At 37.8% G+C, this 15,168-nt stretch overlaps 1 protein-coding gene across 8 annotated transcripts; it reads left to right on the forward strand.

The window, feature by feature from the left end:
• On the forward strand, positions 1-15,039 carry LOC306872205 (neuronal-specific septin-3). Of its 8 annotated transcripts, XM_079420687.1 has the most exons (12): positions 2,774-2,873; positions 4,446-4,482; positions 4,998-5,237; positions 5,315-5,443; positions 5,726-5,764; positions 7,345-7,426; positions 8,344-8,481; positions 10,201-10,318; positions 10,402-10,497; positions 10,627-10,723; positions 12,962-13,013; positions 13,670-15,012. In XM_079420687.1, the coding sequence occupies exons 3-12, from the start codon at positions 5,000-5,002 to the stop codon at positions 13,803-13,805; spliced, it is 1,125 nt and encodes a 374-aa protein (XP_079276813.1). In that variant the 5' UTR covers positions 2,774-2,873; positions 4,446-4,482; positions 4,998-4,999; the 3' UTR covers positions 13,806-15,012. The 8 variants fall into 8 exon arrangements, with proteins under 8 accessions (XP_079276811.1, XP_079276813.1, XP_079276815.1 ...); XM_079420689.1 differs by lacking the exon at positions 5,726-5,764 and having other exon boundaries at positions 2,775-2,873; XM_079420686.1 differs by lacking the exon at positions 4,446-4,482 and having other exon boundaries at positions 2,781-2,873.
• Positions 15,040-15,168: the final 129 nt, after the last annotated feature.

The raw sequence follows: 15,168 nt of genomic DNA on the forward strand, positions 1-15,168 counted from the left end.
CAATACAGTGGATACATCCATTAATTCACCACAACTGAAGTCAGTCAATACCATTTCTCTATTAGAGACTTCAATTAGAGTGCTAACAACAGATGAAAACAAACCATTACATTCTGCAGATATGCATGGTAAAACATGGCCAGTAGAAAGCAAACTGTCTAGATTCAAGCCTGTTTCATCCACTGAGAGAAGTGTGAGATCAATCCCCATAACCAACACTTGGGGTCAAAAAAAGCAAACTGGCCAACAACAAGATCCATTCAGACCTCCACAACAGGATAAACTAAAGCAAAATTCGAACATCTATTGCAGGGGTGCTACCAAGCCTTCAACATTTGAAAGCTTAAGCCCTAAAAACCTCAGACATGTTGAAAAAAGTGCATATAGACCACAAAATGTAGCTAGCTATCAAAAGAAGCGCCAATCTCAAGACCCTACTCTAGTTCGAATCCGGCTTGGATTGATTAAAACAGGTAGGATTGTAAACTCTGGTGCCCAGTTTTCCAATCTGGAGAAGATCAAGGGAAGCAATGAAGAGAACATCCCAAAAATTCAAAGCGATGGACATCCTGCTGTTTCAGAAAAATTAAAACAGCCTATTCGCTCAAAGATAATGTTGGGAGCAGCCAAGCGGCTAATAAGACCCACTATGATGTGTGAGAGGAGCTGTGGGAAACCTCAAAACCAACCACAAGCTTCAGCTAAAGGAACAAGACAGTTCTCCAAACAGTCAGCACTTACAAATCCAATCTCATCACCTAAAGCTACCACAAGCCAAAAGGTACTGGATAATGTGAGTTCTCTAAAGGAATACAATGAACTGGTTTCATCCAACTCAGAGCTTCAAGACAGAGCTTCAGAGGACTGTAACGCCACCAATGACAGTTCTCATGAAAGTAATATGATGATGAACTCCTCCCAACACAATCAAACCAGTGCTAATGACAACCAAGAGTCTAAACCAAAGATCAGGCCTCAGTCTGTAGCTTCTGAGACAGACAGCGCCGTCATCAGATACAGTAATGCATCCGATCAGTGCAGCCGGATGAGCTGCTTTCACTTCCCTTTGAAGAGTTACAGATCATCCACTGAATGTGGTCAGCTGAGCCGAATCTGTAGACCTGTGATCAAAAGAACATCTGACAGTAGACCTACATACTTCAAAACTCCTCAGGCATGGAGAAGATCTTCCTCAAACCAAACAGGGAACACAAGAAGGGATGTCAGAAATTCATCCCAAAATAGATGCAGCCTTTCAGATTCAGATTCTTCTAAATCCTCTTCGAGCGAAGCGAACTTGCGTGAAGATTACAGATTTGCAAGAAGACACAGAGGCTCGCAGTTATACAAAAAGTATGCAACTAGTTGTCCAACTAAATTTGTTGGAGAGAAACGTGATTCAGCCATTCAACCGGACCTCTTGGACAGCCCAAACACACACGCAGACTCGGAAATGCTGAAATATCCCTTGGCTGGATGGATGCCGCAGTGTCCGTTCACTCTAGATCAACAACAAGAGTCCAAACACACACTTCATTCTACAGATTGTGACAGATTTCAAGGCATGAACTCCTCACGGTTAACAGAGCAAGAAGACCCCCTACAGCCATCTGTAGTCGCAGACACGAGGAGCAGAGTTGACTCCTGTCCTGAAGAATGTGTGTCTACAGGTGGGTGCAAAGATAAATGACTGGAATTACATTAAGAGGACTGTATATAAAGCTGCTTAAAGACATGAGACATCCCAAATAGGCCTACTGTATATACATAGGGGCATTATTTAAATTTAGTATATAAACAGCCTAAGCATTCAGGGAGGAAAACTTTAATTTGTCATTAGTAGTGAATGTTTGGGAGAGAGACAGAGTTTTATATTTAGGGTTAGAGATTTAAAACAGTCCTTAAGCCTAATAAATATTTTACTTAGGTGCACAATATGACATTTCAATTTGATACGTCAAATCATGTGGTTAAGGAAAGTAAGCAACCACCCACAACATCGTAGCAACCACAAGCAATGCACAAAATCACTCAGAACACACAACCGCTTAACATGCTTAAATGAATTAAAACATCATAACCACATAACAACATGCTAAAATCTCGCAGAACATCTTTGAAAGCGCAGAGCAACATGCTAAAAATTACCTTAGGAACTTAAAAGTGACAGCAAACACTTTAGCAACATGCTAAATGTCACTTAGAACAACTACATAGCAATGTGGTACAAATCACTTAGAACGCCTTATAACCACACAGCAATGAGCATTTTATCAAATGTTATCAAATATGCTAAAATCACACAGAACACTTTAGCAACTACATGACAATGTAAAATAACACTTTGAACACATTAGAATGTGCAACAAAAAAAAATCACTCAGTCAGAACACTTGAGCAACTACATAAAATTAGCTAAAAATCACTATGAAACAATTGCAAAACAACAAACTAATCACTCAGAACAGCTTAGCAACTGAATTGCATTGACCTGGCACAAGTGAGCGCCACTTTCATTTTCATTGGAAAATATAACCATAAGTCAAAAAGGTTGTGGTAGGTCAGTGTTTCAAAATACTCAATATGTATCTACAGATATGAACCCTACAAAGTCTAATATGTGAGTGTTTTCTGAATATAAGCCAGCATAGGCCTATATAGACATAGGACAAACTGTAAATAGTACAGCATGCAAAATAGGGCCTTATCATCAAGCACAGGCCTGTCTAAACACAGTGAGATAAACCGGTTATAAGGTAAAAGACACACTGAAGCTCAACGGCACTTCAGTGCCCACTGTATACGCCACAAACACTTCACATGTGAACAGAGTCCATGAGACAAGCAGGCTCGGGACTACAAGGCCGTGGAATGTGAGTAGTTTTGATGACCTAAAATGTGCAGTGCCAAATTAATCTTATTTTGTACCGCTCTGTGGTATTGTGCGTTTAAGTTATTTGCAAAATAAGATGTATTTCAGGATATTCAATGAGGTCAAATGGAGCAAAGGGGCTGGAAAATAAAAGGTCTTGATGACGTCAGCAGAACAGGATCGTTGTCAGTTGATCGATATTGTTTTTTTTTTATTATTATTTTACCCCGTAAGAATTAAGTATTTAAGAAATGAGATATTATTTTGATCAGCATATATTTTGAAACGTTTTTCACATGTAGCTGTTTTACATTAGCCACCAGTCATGTAATTAATCATAAACCACAGTAATCGCATGATACAACAAGCATAGCAAAGTTTAATATAAATATCTGTACAGATGTAGCCTACCAACACAAACAGGCAAACGGCTAAGATTTAAATAGCAGAGTGCCAAAAATCACCTAGCGACCCGAATCCCTAATTTCAGCACTGCGCATGCGCGCTGCATCACCCAGTCTCCCGTTAGTTTCCTTGGTAACGAGAAAAGGGTGGAGGAAGGAATGAGGTGAACCGAGCTGCGAATAGAAAGGCGAGAGACGGAGTGAAAGAAAGAGGCACCTGAACACATGATCACTCCCTAACGGCTGTTCAACCGCTGCCGTAGCCTACTTATACTTCAATAGACTGTAAAACAGCGAGAGGCTGAAAAATAAAACATATCCTGCGACCGCTGCAAAACCACGGATCGGTGAGTGGGAAGAGTGTTTCCCTCTGATTACTCGTTATTACACGAATATTTTTGAGGTAAAAAATCAATAAATGGAACAAATGGGGCAGGTAGACGTGTACATTCATCCATGTATGTTTATGTTTGGTTTCCCGCCTTTAAAAACAGTAACGTTTAAAATGGCTAATACTAATATTATTCTCTAAATGAAAGACGCGCATCATTGTCGCTTGTGTAGGAAACATCTCATGTTATGGCGTTTAAAAGGCGTGGGAACGGTCCAGCCGTGGGTGATTAATCCGATAAAGAGATTTGTTCAGTGGCTTCCGTGATGATTTATTGTTTGTTGCTTATTTTGGGTGGCATATGGTGTTAATATAGGCCGACAACTCAGTGGAGCATTTAAAGTGGAGTAGGCTGGGAAATCTGACCTCTAGGACATAAGGTTTTATAAGACAAATTATTTTCCTCAAATAGTTTTCCTCAGTTAATCTTGTTGTTTATTAACAATGGCATATGTACATGCAAAACAATGTAGGTTAGAGGGTAAGCTGGGCCACTTTTTACTTATGTTGTCCACTAGGCAAAAAGAAATGTGAAATAAAGGGATAAGTTAGTTCACCTAAAAATGAAAATGCTGTCATCATGTACTCACCAACTGCTTCCAAACCTGAGTTTCTTTCCTGTGCCGAACACAAACTAAGATATTCTGAAGAATGTAGGTAAACTAACAGCTGACGTAGTCATTGACTTCTATAGTATTTTTTTCTGTATTATGGAAGTCTGTGGTAACTGTTTTGATACCACCTTTCGTCAGAATATATTCTTTTTTTTGTTCAACAGCTGAATGAAATTCATACAGGTTTGGAACTACTTGAGGGTGAGTAAACGATGACAGAATTTTCATTAGTGGGTAAGCTATCCCTTTTAAATATGATTTGAATATATATAACAGAATATGTAACACAGAATCACAGATATGCTCCACAACACAAAATAAAATGTGACCTACATTTGGTTAGTTGGCATTTTAGAGAGTAAATTGGAAATTGCATTTCGAATAAAAATATAATAATAATAAATATTAATACAAACAAAACATTATTTGCAGAAGCTACATATTTAGAATGTGAATGTAGTTGTATAGAACTTATTTAAAATAAAGTAGTTGTATAGAACTTATTTAAAATAAAGTAGTTGTATAGAACTTACGTAAAATAAAATAAATAATACAAATAATTATCGCTTGTAGCACCTTAAATATATAATCACAAAACAAAAACTTGTTTGCTAGATGTAAATCTAGTTTACTATATTTAAGGGTGGCATTTATAGTGAAATAACATCTAGCCTGATTAAATGTATTGATTGTTTATCATTTACTCTTTCACACAGACATGTCAGAAATCGTGCCCCCTGAAGTGAGACCTAAACCTGTCGTCCCAGCTAAGCCCTCTCATGTGGCCCCGCCTTCTAGTGGTCCCTTTGTGCCTTCACCCCAAGGAACAGGGGGCGAAGGTCAAGGGTCAGGTCGAGGATCTGCATTGCTTGGATACATCGGAATAGACACCATCATCGAGCAGATGCGGAAGAAGACAATGAAGACAGGCTTTGACTTCAACATCATGGTGGTTGGTGGGTGGGAGAGCAGTTTGTTGACATTTACTTTTTACTTTTTTCACTTTCTTACCATTTCCCCTCTTTTTCTCCAGGTCAGAGTGGTCTTGGGAAGTCTACTTTAGTGAATACTCTCTTTAAGTCACAGGTGAGCAGGAGGACCACAAGCTGGAGTCGTGATGAGAAGATCCCAAAGACTGTTGAGATTAAATCTGTATCTCATGGTAAGAGCATACTTATCATGTGACTTCTAAACATTTAACTGTCTCATTTAGTCAAGGATTCACAGCTGTATCCATTGTTTGTTCAAGGAAAGCTTTTTTTTAAGCCCTGAACTAAAGAACAGACCTTTCACTAGACAGAAATAGACATCATGGGCTAATTAAGAAAGACTCATTTAATGTCGGCTGATATAATCAATAGACTAGGACCTGTAGCACAGTGGCGGCCTAAAGCATATGTGCTTGTGAGTAAGATGTGTCCAGACTGGCATGTGTTGTGCCCAGGGCAAGTTAGGAGGCCAGGTGTTGGTGAATCCCCTATAGGTAAGGGAACAGCTGGCAAACTAAATGATATCATATATAACCAAATGCTGTTCAGAAAAGGCTGGATATTTATTTCTTGTTGACCTTGTGTGATATTGTTCTGATGGTGTTGCAAATGTAGGTGTGAAATAGGTGTCCGGTGGAAAATATTTTAAATCATCATGACCTTGTGTCAGGATGAACGTGTCTGACTTGAAGGAATAGTTAACCCAAAAACCCAAAAGTTAACCCATGTCTTTTTCAAAGTGACAGTTCACCCCAAAATTAAAATTCTGCCATTATTCACTTAACCTTATGTTGTTAAACCCATAAGACTTTAGTTAAACATCAAAATACAAATTAGGATATTTATATCATACTTCCTTTGAAAATCCAGGTCACCAAATTTAAAAGATCCAAGATTTGGATTAAACTGCTTGATTTCGATTTCATATGGATTAATTTTACAATGCCTTTATGACCTTTTTGGTTACTCGGACTTTCAGTTGATGGACAGAAACTGCTCAGGTTTCTTTAGAAATATCTTAATTTTATGGCTGCAAAACGATTAATCGCATTCAAAATAAAAGTTTATGTATACATACTATATGTGTGTGTACTGTGTATATTTATTATGTATATATAAATACACACATATATATGTATATATTTTAAAAATCATTTGTATGTGTGTGTGTGTATATATATATATATATATATATATATATATATATATATATATATATATATAATTTATATTATATATAAATATTTTATATATAAATCTAATATATTTTCCCTTAATATATACATGTATGTGTGTATTTATATTTACATAATAAATATACACAGTACACACACATAGTATGTATACATACTTTTACAACATTATTTTTAATGTAATTAATTGCAATTAATCGTTTTGCAGCCCTGGTTAATTTGTGTTAAAAGATTAAACAAAGTCAAGTCACCTTTACTTATATAGCGCTTTTTACAATGCAAATTGTGTCAAAGCACTGCACAATATAAAAAAAAAAGGAAATAAAGTGTCAATAAGTTTGAATAGTGTCTTTGCAATAAGGTCGGCGATATCGCTGGAAATGAAGCGTCCCCAACTAAGCAAGCCAGAGGCGACAGCGGCAAGGAACCAAAACTCCATCGGTGACAGAATGGAGAAAAAACCTTGGGAGAAACCAGGCTCAGTCGGGGGGCCAATTCTAAGTTGCGGGGTCCTCAATGGTGATCTGTCTCTGGCGTTCATCCAGGTGTTTGGCCTCTGCCTACGATCAGGGACACATACGTCATCTCCCGGCGCTGGGAGATGACGTATGTCATCATAACAAAGTCTTATGGTTTGGAACGACATGAATGTAAATGATGACAGGTTTTTAATTTTTCAGTGAACTGACCCTTTAAGAATGTTTTACTGTTTTTGTCCATATAATGGAAGTCAGTGGTGTCCACATAACACTGGACCCTGTTCATTATATGGACAAAAATGGTGTTATCTTATGAGATTGAACCACTGTATTCTGTCACAAAGACAATCACAGTTATCTAAAATGCTTTATTTGTAGCAGTGATAAATGTTGATTTTGCAGTGATTGAGGAAGGAGGGGTGAAGATGAAGTTAACAGTCGTTGACACACCAGGTTTTGGGGACCAAATCAACAATGACAATTGGTGAGTACTGTGTGATTTCTCTGTTAAAGCCAGAGGACTGGCAGCTATTTTTAACCGATTTAGTTTTTGCAAATTATCCAAAATGCCACTGCATCCTGCATCACTGCATCTTGGAAACTGAGGACATGCATTGTGTCAGCTGAAATAAATGGGGTCAGTAGTTTGCTTAATTTCTGCTGCTACTAACTGGCATCAAAAACGTGTTCCAAGTGTGAGGGGCAGTGTTTTGACTTCCAGATTTGCACTTAATTTGCACAGACAAGAATCAGATTGCTGGTAGGGATGCCAAATGTGAGTGTGGCTTGGCAGCTCGCCCTCAGTGATCGCATCCAAGGACCTCAGTTAAAGGGACACAGCGTTTTTCCTTTGTCATTCAAATGTCTCAGCCAAAATAGTGCTGCACTGGCTATTGGGTGCTGATGCTGACAACAAAAAAAACTGCCTTTTATGCAGCTTTTTATTTATACAGATCCAAAAACCTACATTTCTTTTTTAATTTTGTGCTTGTGGTAAAAATAAGTTTGAAATACGTGAGCAGTGGTATACTGTTGGTAAATATCCCAATGCTACCCATGCTGCTGAGAGAGGCATTTAGATTAATATGTAAATATGTTCTGTGCGCTTTCCTCTCAATACCAAAATAAACACACAGCAAAAATGCTAACAGTGAGAAAACAGAAGTCGATCTGATCATAGCGATGTGGATATGTTTGCAAAAGCTCTGCAATTTGGCACTCCAGCCACATCAAGTCGTGTATTTATGTAGAACTTTATACAGTAGATTGCTTTAACGCAAGCAGCTTTATAGTATTAAACATAGAAAAAAAACGGTGTCAGTGGTTTTTCATTTGCTGTTTCAAAGTTTAATTTACTCTCAACATGCAACACTGTTGATTTTTTTCCCTTTGTGTTCCTAGCTGGGAGCCCATATCTAAATACATCAACGAACAATATGAAAAATTTTTGAAGGAAGAAGTCAACATTGCTCGCAAGAAACGCATCCCTGATACCAGAGTGCACTGCTGCCTGTACTTCATATCTCCAACTGGACACTCGTGAGTTTGAATTATATAGTAATATTTTACTTTAAAGGGGTCATCGGATGCAAAATTCACTTTTACATGTTGTTTGAACATAAACGTGTATTGGCAGTGTGTGTACACATCCACCCTTTAATGATAAAATTCACCCAGTGTTGTTTTTTTTATATCCCCCGAAATAACAACCCGTTTCTTAAATCAAGCCATTCTCAGTTGCTTGGCTGTGTGTCGTCACACAGACCCAGGCCCCTCCCATGATTGTTGATTGACAGTAGCGTTTCAGCACAGACTGGACTGGTGTCTTACCTTGGACCAGCCCCGAGTGAGCTGTCAACAGTCTGCCATTGTTTTGACACCGGAGCAGGAGTAGACAAGAATGCCTCCTAAGCGATTGAGGTGTTTTGTTGTTGGATGTGATAATGAACATAGCAGTCGTCATTTACTCTCGACATCTGAGCCACTAAAGACACAGTGGATTACTTTTGTTTTTCAAGGGAATTGCGCCCCCCGATCTACCTAAATGTGTTTATGTTTGCGCGAATCATTCGTGATCCAGCCTCACCTCCAGAGGATGTGAGTATAAGGAGTTTTTTATGAATCTTTGCAAATCACCTTTCCTAATAACATGCTAGTTAGCAAGTTCTGCAGCTAAAGTAAACAGTACGGCTCCTCACCCCACAGAAGAGAGGGGCGGGGTCAGCAGAGCTCATTAGCATTTAAAGGGACATGCAACAAAATGGGTTGCTGGGAAAAGATCTGTTTTTGACCATGTAAAAAGGGTGTTGTTTTACACTACCTTTGAGAAATTTTAGCGAAAGTATGTTATTGACTTTTCATTAAGACCCTAAAGAATCATATCAACTTGTGGAAAATGGGCATCTGATGACCCCTATAACTCATGTACCATGTTCTCTGTTGAGAACAGCAATAAGATAATGGATTTCTGTGTGCTTCTCTAGAGTATTCACATCTATGATATTTCTTTTTATTATTTGTCAGCAGTTGAAAAATGCTTGTAGTTGCAGCTTTAATTAAAAGCTAAAATACACTACACATCGTTTATGTTTTTGAAACTTGTCGATGTTGTAAATGGTTACAGAGGAAAAACTGGGCATCTGAGGATCATACACTACAAGACTTTCATGTCGTTCCAAACACACAGACACTAGACCTGGGGTAGGCAACATTGGCCCTGGAGTGCCGATGTCCTGCAGAGTTTAGCTCCAACCCTGAAGAAAACCTCACCTGCCTGTAGCTCAAGTAATTCTGAAGACCTTGATTAGCTTGTTCAGGTGTGTTTGATTCTGGTTGGAGCTAAACTTTACAGGACAACTCCAGGACCAAAGTTGCCTACCCCTGAACTAACAGAATGTATTCAAAAATGGGCTCAAAATATTAAACATGTTTGATATCTTTGGACCGCACATAATCATAGCTTGTAGTTAAAAATTAAAGTCTGTGATCATAATACGCTACACGATTTTCTGTGGAATCTCTCATCTCAAATTTGCAGACTGGATTTGACTTTCGACAACTAGCACTGACTTGTCCAGAATGCATAATCGGAATGAATATCGGAGCAAAAATCTGGGCAAAAGTCTTGTAGTGTTCATTCAGCCAGCAATGCTTGACTGAGCTGCATTAGGCAAACTGTGAACCTCAGAAAGGCCAGTGGTCCTGTAATAAAATCTGCTTCTGTCGATCTATTAATTATATCTCTTTCCCCTTTCTCAGGCTTCGCCAGTTGGATACTGAGTTCATGAAACATCTGAGTCGTGTGGTCAACATCATTCCTGTCATTGCCAAGTCGGACACACTCACTCTTGATGAGAAAACTGAATTTAAACAGAGGGTGTGAATGAAGACAGATTCACAAGGTGATTCAATATCAGTTGTTTTGTGGCACCGATTAACCATCGCCATATTCCCTTGCAGGTGAGGAAGGAGCTGGAAGCGTGTGGGATTGAGTGTTATCCACAGAAGGAGTTTGATGAAGACATGGAGGATAAGAGTGATAATGATAAGATCAGGGTAAGAGGAACTTTGCACATCTTGCATGCTGGTCTTTTTTTCAACATCTCTTATCTCATCTTTCATCCCTCATCTGTTGTTCTGTGTGTTTTCACATTATGTTTGTCCCATTAAATCTGTCCATTACAGGAGGCAATGCCCTTTGCAGTGGTAGGAAGTGATAAAGAGTACCAGGTCAATGGCAAACGAGTTTTGGGCAGGAAGACAGCCTGGGGAGTGGTGGAGGGTGAGTGGGCAGAAGTGTTTGATGTGTCATTTCACATCTTTTTATGCAGATTTCTGAAATAAAAAAATGGTATTCTGTTTGTTTCACTGTGCCAATTGTGATTAAAATATTTATGTTCTTTTAGGTGGATCTGTTATTATAACAAAGTAGATACTGTAGTGATTTCTTAGGCAGGACAAGTCAAATCTATATTGGGTGCATCATTTTCTATATTGGGTGCAGAAAATCATCTTATGTTGCATTTAAAACATGGACTGAAATTGCTTCCAAGAGGATTATATGTTAGGTTTATACAGTGCCGTGAAAAGGTTTTTGCCCCTTCATGTTTTTTTTTTTTTTTTGCATATTTGTCACACTTAAACGTTTCAGATCATCAAACAAATTTTAATATTACACAAAGATAACCTGAGTAAATTCAAAATGCGGTTTTGAAATAATGATTTAATTTATGGCAATTATTTTTTCATGTAGTGCCAGGCAGATTTGGACAGCTTTTTTCCCTTAATAATTTATTAAGGGAAAAAAGCTGTTCAAACCTTCCTGGCACTACATGAAAAAGTAATTTCCCCCTAAATCTAATAAATGGTTGTGCCACCCTTGGCAGCAACAACTGCGATCCAGCATTTGCGATAACTGGCAATGAGTCTTTTCACATCACTCTACTTTGCAAAATAGTTTTAATTCAGCAACACTGAAGGGTTTGCAAGCATGAATGGACTGTTTAAGGTCATGCCACAGATTTCTGGACTTTGATTTGGCCACTCCAAAACCATTATTTTGTTTTTCTTGAGCCATTCAGAGGTGGACTTGCTGGTGTGTTTGGGCTGCATAACCCAAGTGCGCTTGAGGTCACAAACTGATGGTCGGACATTCTCCTTCAAGATTTTCTGATAGAGTGCAGAATTCATGGTTCCATCAATTATGGCAAGTCGTCCAGGTCCTGAAGCTGCAAAGCAGCCCCAGACCATCACACTACCACCACCATCTTTGACAGTTGGTATGATGTTCTTTTTATGAAATGCTGTGTTGGTTTTACGCCAGATGTAACGGGACACACACCTTCCAAAAATTTCAACTTTTGTCGCATCAGTCCACAGAGTATTTGCCCAAAAGTCTTGGGGATAACCAAGATATTTTTTTGACAAATGTGAGATGAGTCTTTGTGTTCGTTTTGGTCAGTAGTGGCTTTTGCCTTGGAACTCTCCCATGGATGCCGTTTTTTGCCCAGTCTCTTTCTTATGGTTGAATCATGAACACTGACCTTAATTGAGGCAAGTGAGGCCTGCAGTTCTTTAGATGTTGTTCTGGGTTCTTTTATGACCTCCTGGATGAGTCCTCATTGCGCTCTTGGAGTAATTTTGGTAGGCCAACCACTCCTGGGAAGGTTCTCCACTGTTCCACGTTTTCTTCATTTGTGGATTATGGCTCTGACCGTGGTTCGTTGGAGTCCCAAAGCCTTAGAAATGGCTTTATAACCCTTTCCAGACTGATAGATCTCAATATTTAGTTTCTCATCTGTTCTTGAATTTCTTTAGATCGCGCCATGATGTGTTGCTCTTTAAGCATGCTTCACTTTGTCAGACAGGTTCTATTTAAGTGATTTCTTGATTCAACAGGTCTGGCAGTAATCAGGCCTGGGTTTGGCTAGTGAAATTTAACTCAGCTTTCTAAAATTATGTGGTTAATCACAGGAGGCAATTAATTTTTAGGCCCGGTAGGTTTGGACGGCCTTTTTCCCTTAATAAATTAAATCATCATTTAAAAACTACATTTTGTATTTACTTGCATTATCTTTGTGTAATATTAAAATTAGTTTGATGATCTGAATATTTTAAGTGTGACAAATATGCAAAAAAACAAAAAACAGGGAGGGGGCAAAAACCTTTTCACAGCACTGTATGTATGTTTGCACAAAGTAATACAAATATGTGAACATAAGGCATTTTAATCACTTTTTCAATCTAATGACGTTCTCCAGTTTTCTCAGAAGCTGTTAGTCACCATTTGCCATTTTACAATCTCAAAGTGTTACAAAAAAAACAAACATGTTTTCTTTATGTTAGTATATACTTAGGGCAGCTATAACAATTTAACTTGACCAACAATGTGAATTTCCTAATAACCACATTTCAGGGTAACTTTTTGAAGCATTACGTATAAGGAATGTATTTGTATTTGTGTACAGTATATTGTGTTGATACATATTTTCTGACAAAACATGTTTTTTAATCCCTCTAGTTGAAAACCCAAATCACTGCGAATTCTCCTTACTTCGTGATTTCATGATTAGGTAATGTACAAAACTTTATTTGATATACTAATCTTAATTTTATTGTATTCACTACTGTTTGGTGTCAGAAAGATTTTTTGAAAGAGTACTCAGCAAGGAAAATGACAGTAAACACATTACAATTTTACAAAAGATTTCTATTTCAAATAAATACTGTTCTTTCTATTCATCCTGAAAACATGCTTTTAACAAACAATATTAAGCAGTATAACTGTTTTCAACATTGAAAATAATAATAAATGTTTCTAGAGCAGCAAATCAGCATATTATAATGATTTCTGAAGGATAATGTGACACTGGAGTATTTATGCTGAAAATTCAGCTTTGCATCACAGGAATAAATTACATTTTAAAATGTATTTAAAAAATCAGTTGTAATAAAATTCCTCAATATTACTGTTTTTACAGAATTTTTGAACAAATAAATACACATTTGATGAGCATGAGAGAAATCTTACTGTCCCCAAATGTTTGAACTGTGTCTGTATAAATGTATTTATTCACTCATTTGGTAATATTTATTCTCATTTGTTTCATTGTTTATTGCTCTCTTAACATTAAAATGTATTTTATATAACCAAATTTGCAGGCTTTATGAAATATTTCCAAAAATGACCAGTGACTCAACACAAATAATAATGTTATCATGTACTCAGGTCTCACCTCCAGGACCTGAAGGAGGTCACTCATAACATCCACTACGAGACGTACCGTGCCAAGAGGCTCAACGATAACGGAGGTCTGCATCCCATCTCCACCTCTGGCCAAGACACACAAGAAAGCAACCTGTGAGGAATCAAATGAGCAGCATAGTAAGGATGCGAGAGAAGACTAGGATTCATCTTGTAGTAATTCAGCTGCGCATGCTCAGATGATTTCATCGCTGTGGAGGTTTTGTCCTTATGCTCCTTTCAACCCTTTGTGGAACATGTCATCATCTCTTGTCGCACAACCTTTGAAAATTAGAAAAAGCCTTCCCCAGTTGCTCGCTGTGCTGACTTTAGGGAGCGAGTTTGCTCATGATAATCTTGTTCAGGTCTAATATGATGGTACATAGCATTGTGCACAAGCATTTGTAATTGGAAATTGCCCAGTGTTGGCGTATCACTAGCTATGTCCTCTACTGGAACCCCTGTTAGACACATTTGAGCAGTTTTATATCGTTAGAAGGAGGATTGCACTGCCACTGCAGTCTGCAGCTCAATGGGCCTTATTTATTAAAACATTTAGCACACTTTTAGTACCTATGCCAATTAAACATACTCAAGTTATGAGTGAGCCTGCTAAATTTTAACATGCAAGTGTTTTAATAAGTATTTCATCTCTTTGGCCCTGTAAGGGTACAGCAGTGTTTCTCTAAGTACATTAGATTCTGTAGTACTAACTCTTTTTACCTTTGCTGTGTAACTCTGCCAAAGCAAGTCTCAGAGGAGTCTGAAGTGACCACTGGAGTATATTCCTACAGATCATTCCAGACAGGTACAACAGTTTAAATGCATGCCAGGATTTACAGTGGCTAATGTGTTTAAATAGCTTCCCAGCAGCCAATTAAACTTCAGGAGGAAACTGAAAGAACACTGATCAAAAATGATCAGTGCCTTTAACAAATCAAGAGTTGTAGTTTTGAGGTTTTTCTTCAGCACATTTTGTATTGACACACCCCATGTTTGTGTGAAAGAGTGCTTTCTCAACATTTTGCATATGGTAACAGTGATTTCTGTCTTATTATGTGATGGATTTTCTTTTGTTTTCATTTCCCATGTGTGCCAACTGGTGTGTTTGTGTAATTCTACATTCGCACTGATACATTATGTACGAATTCTGTACATACTGATCCTAAATCAGTTCTCCAATTATTCATGTTCATATCACGTTTAATTAATGCTGGTGTGGAATAATAAAACACCTTTGAACAATAATTATGAAACATTATTTATAATGTATCTATGTTTTATTTATTATGATACTCATGTTTTAATTTAATAAACATGGTTGCCATAATTGCCTTGACTTTTTGTGCCTTGACAACACAGTTTAGCAGATGTCTTTTCTAACAGTTCAGTTTCAGTTTTATTGTATAAACAGAAACGGAGATTGTCGTCTCTGCATTTCCCACGTTTTGCCTGTAGAGAGAGCTGTACGACTAAAGACTGAA

The sequence above is a fragment of the Barbus barbus genome (assembly GCF_936440315.1).
Source record: "Barbus barbus genome assembly, chromosome: 7".
Classification (NCBI taxonomy): Eukaryota; Metazoa; Chordata; class Actinopteri; order Cypriniformes; family Cyprinidae; genus Barbus; species Barbus barbus.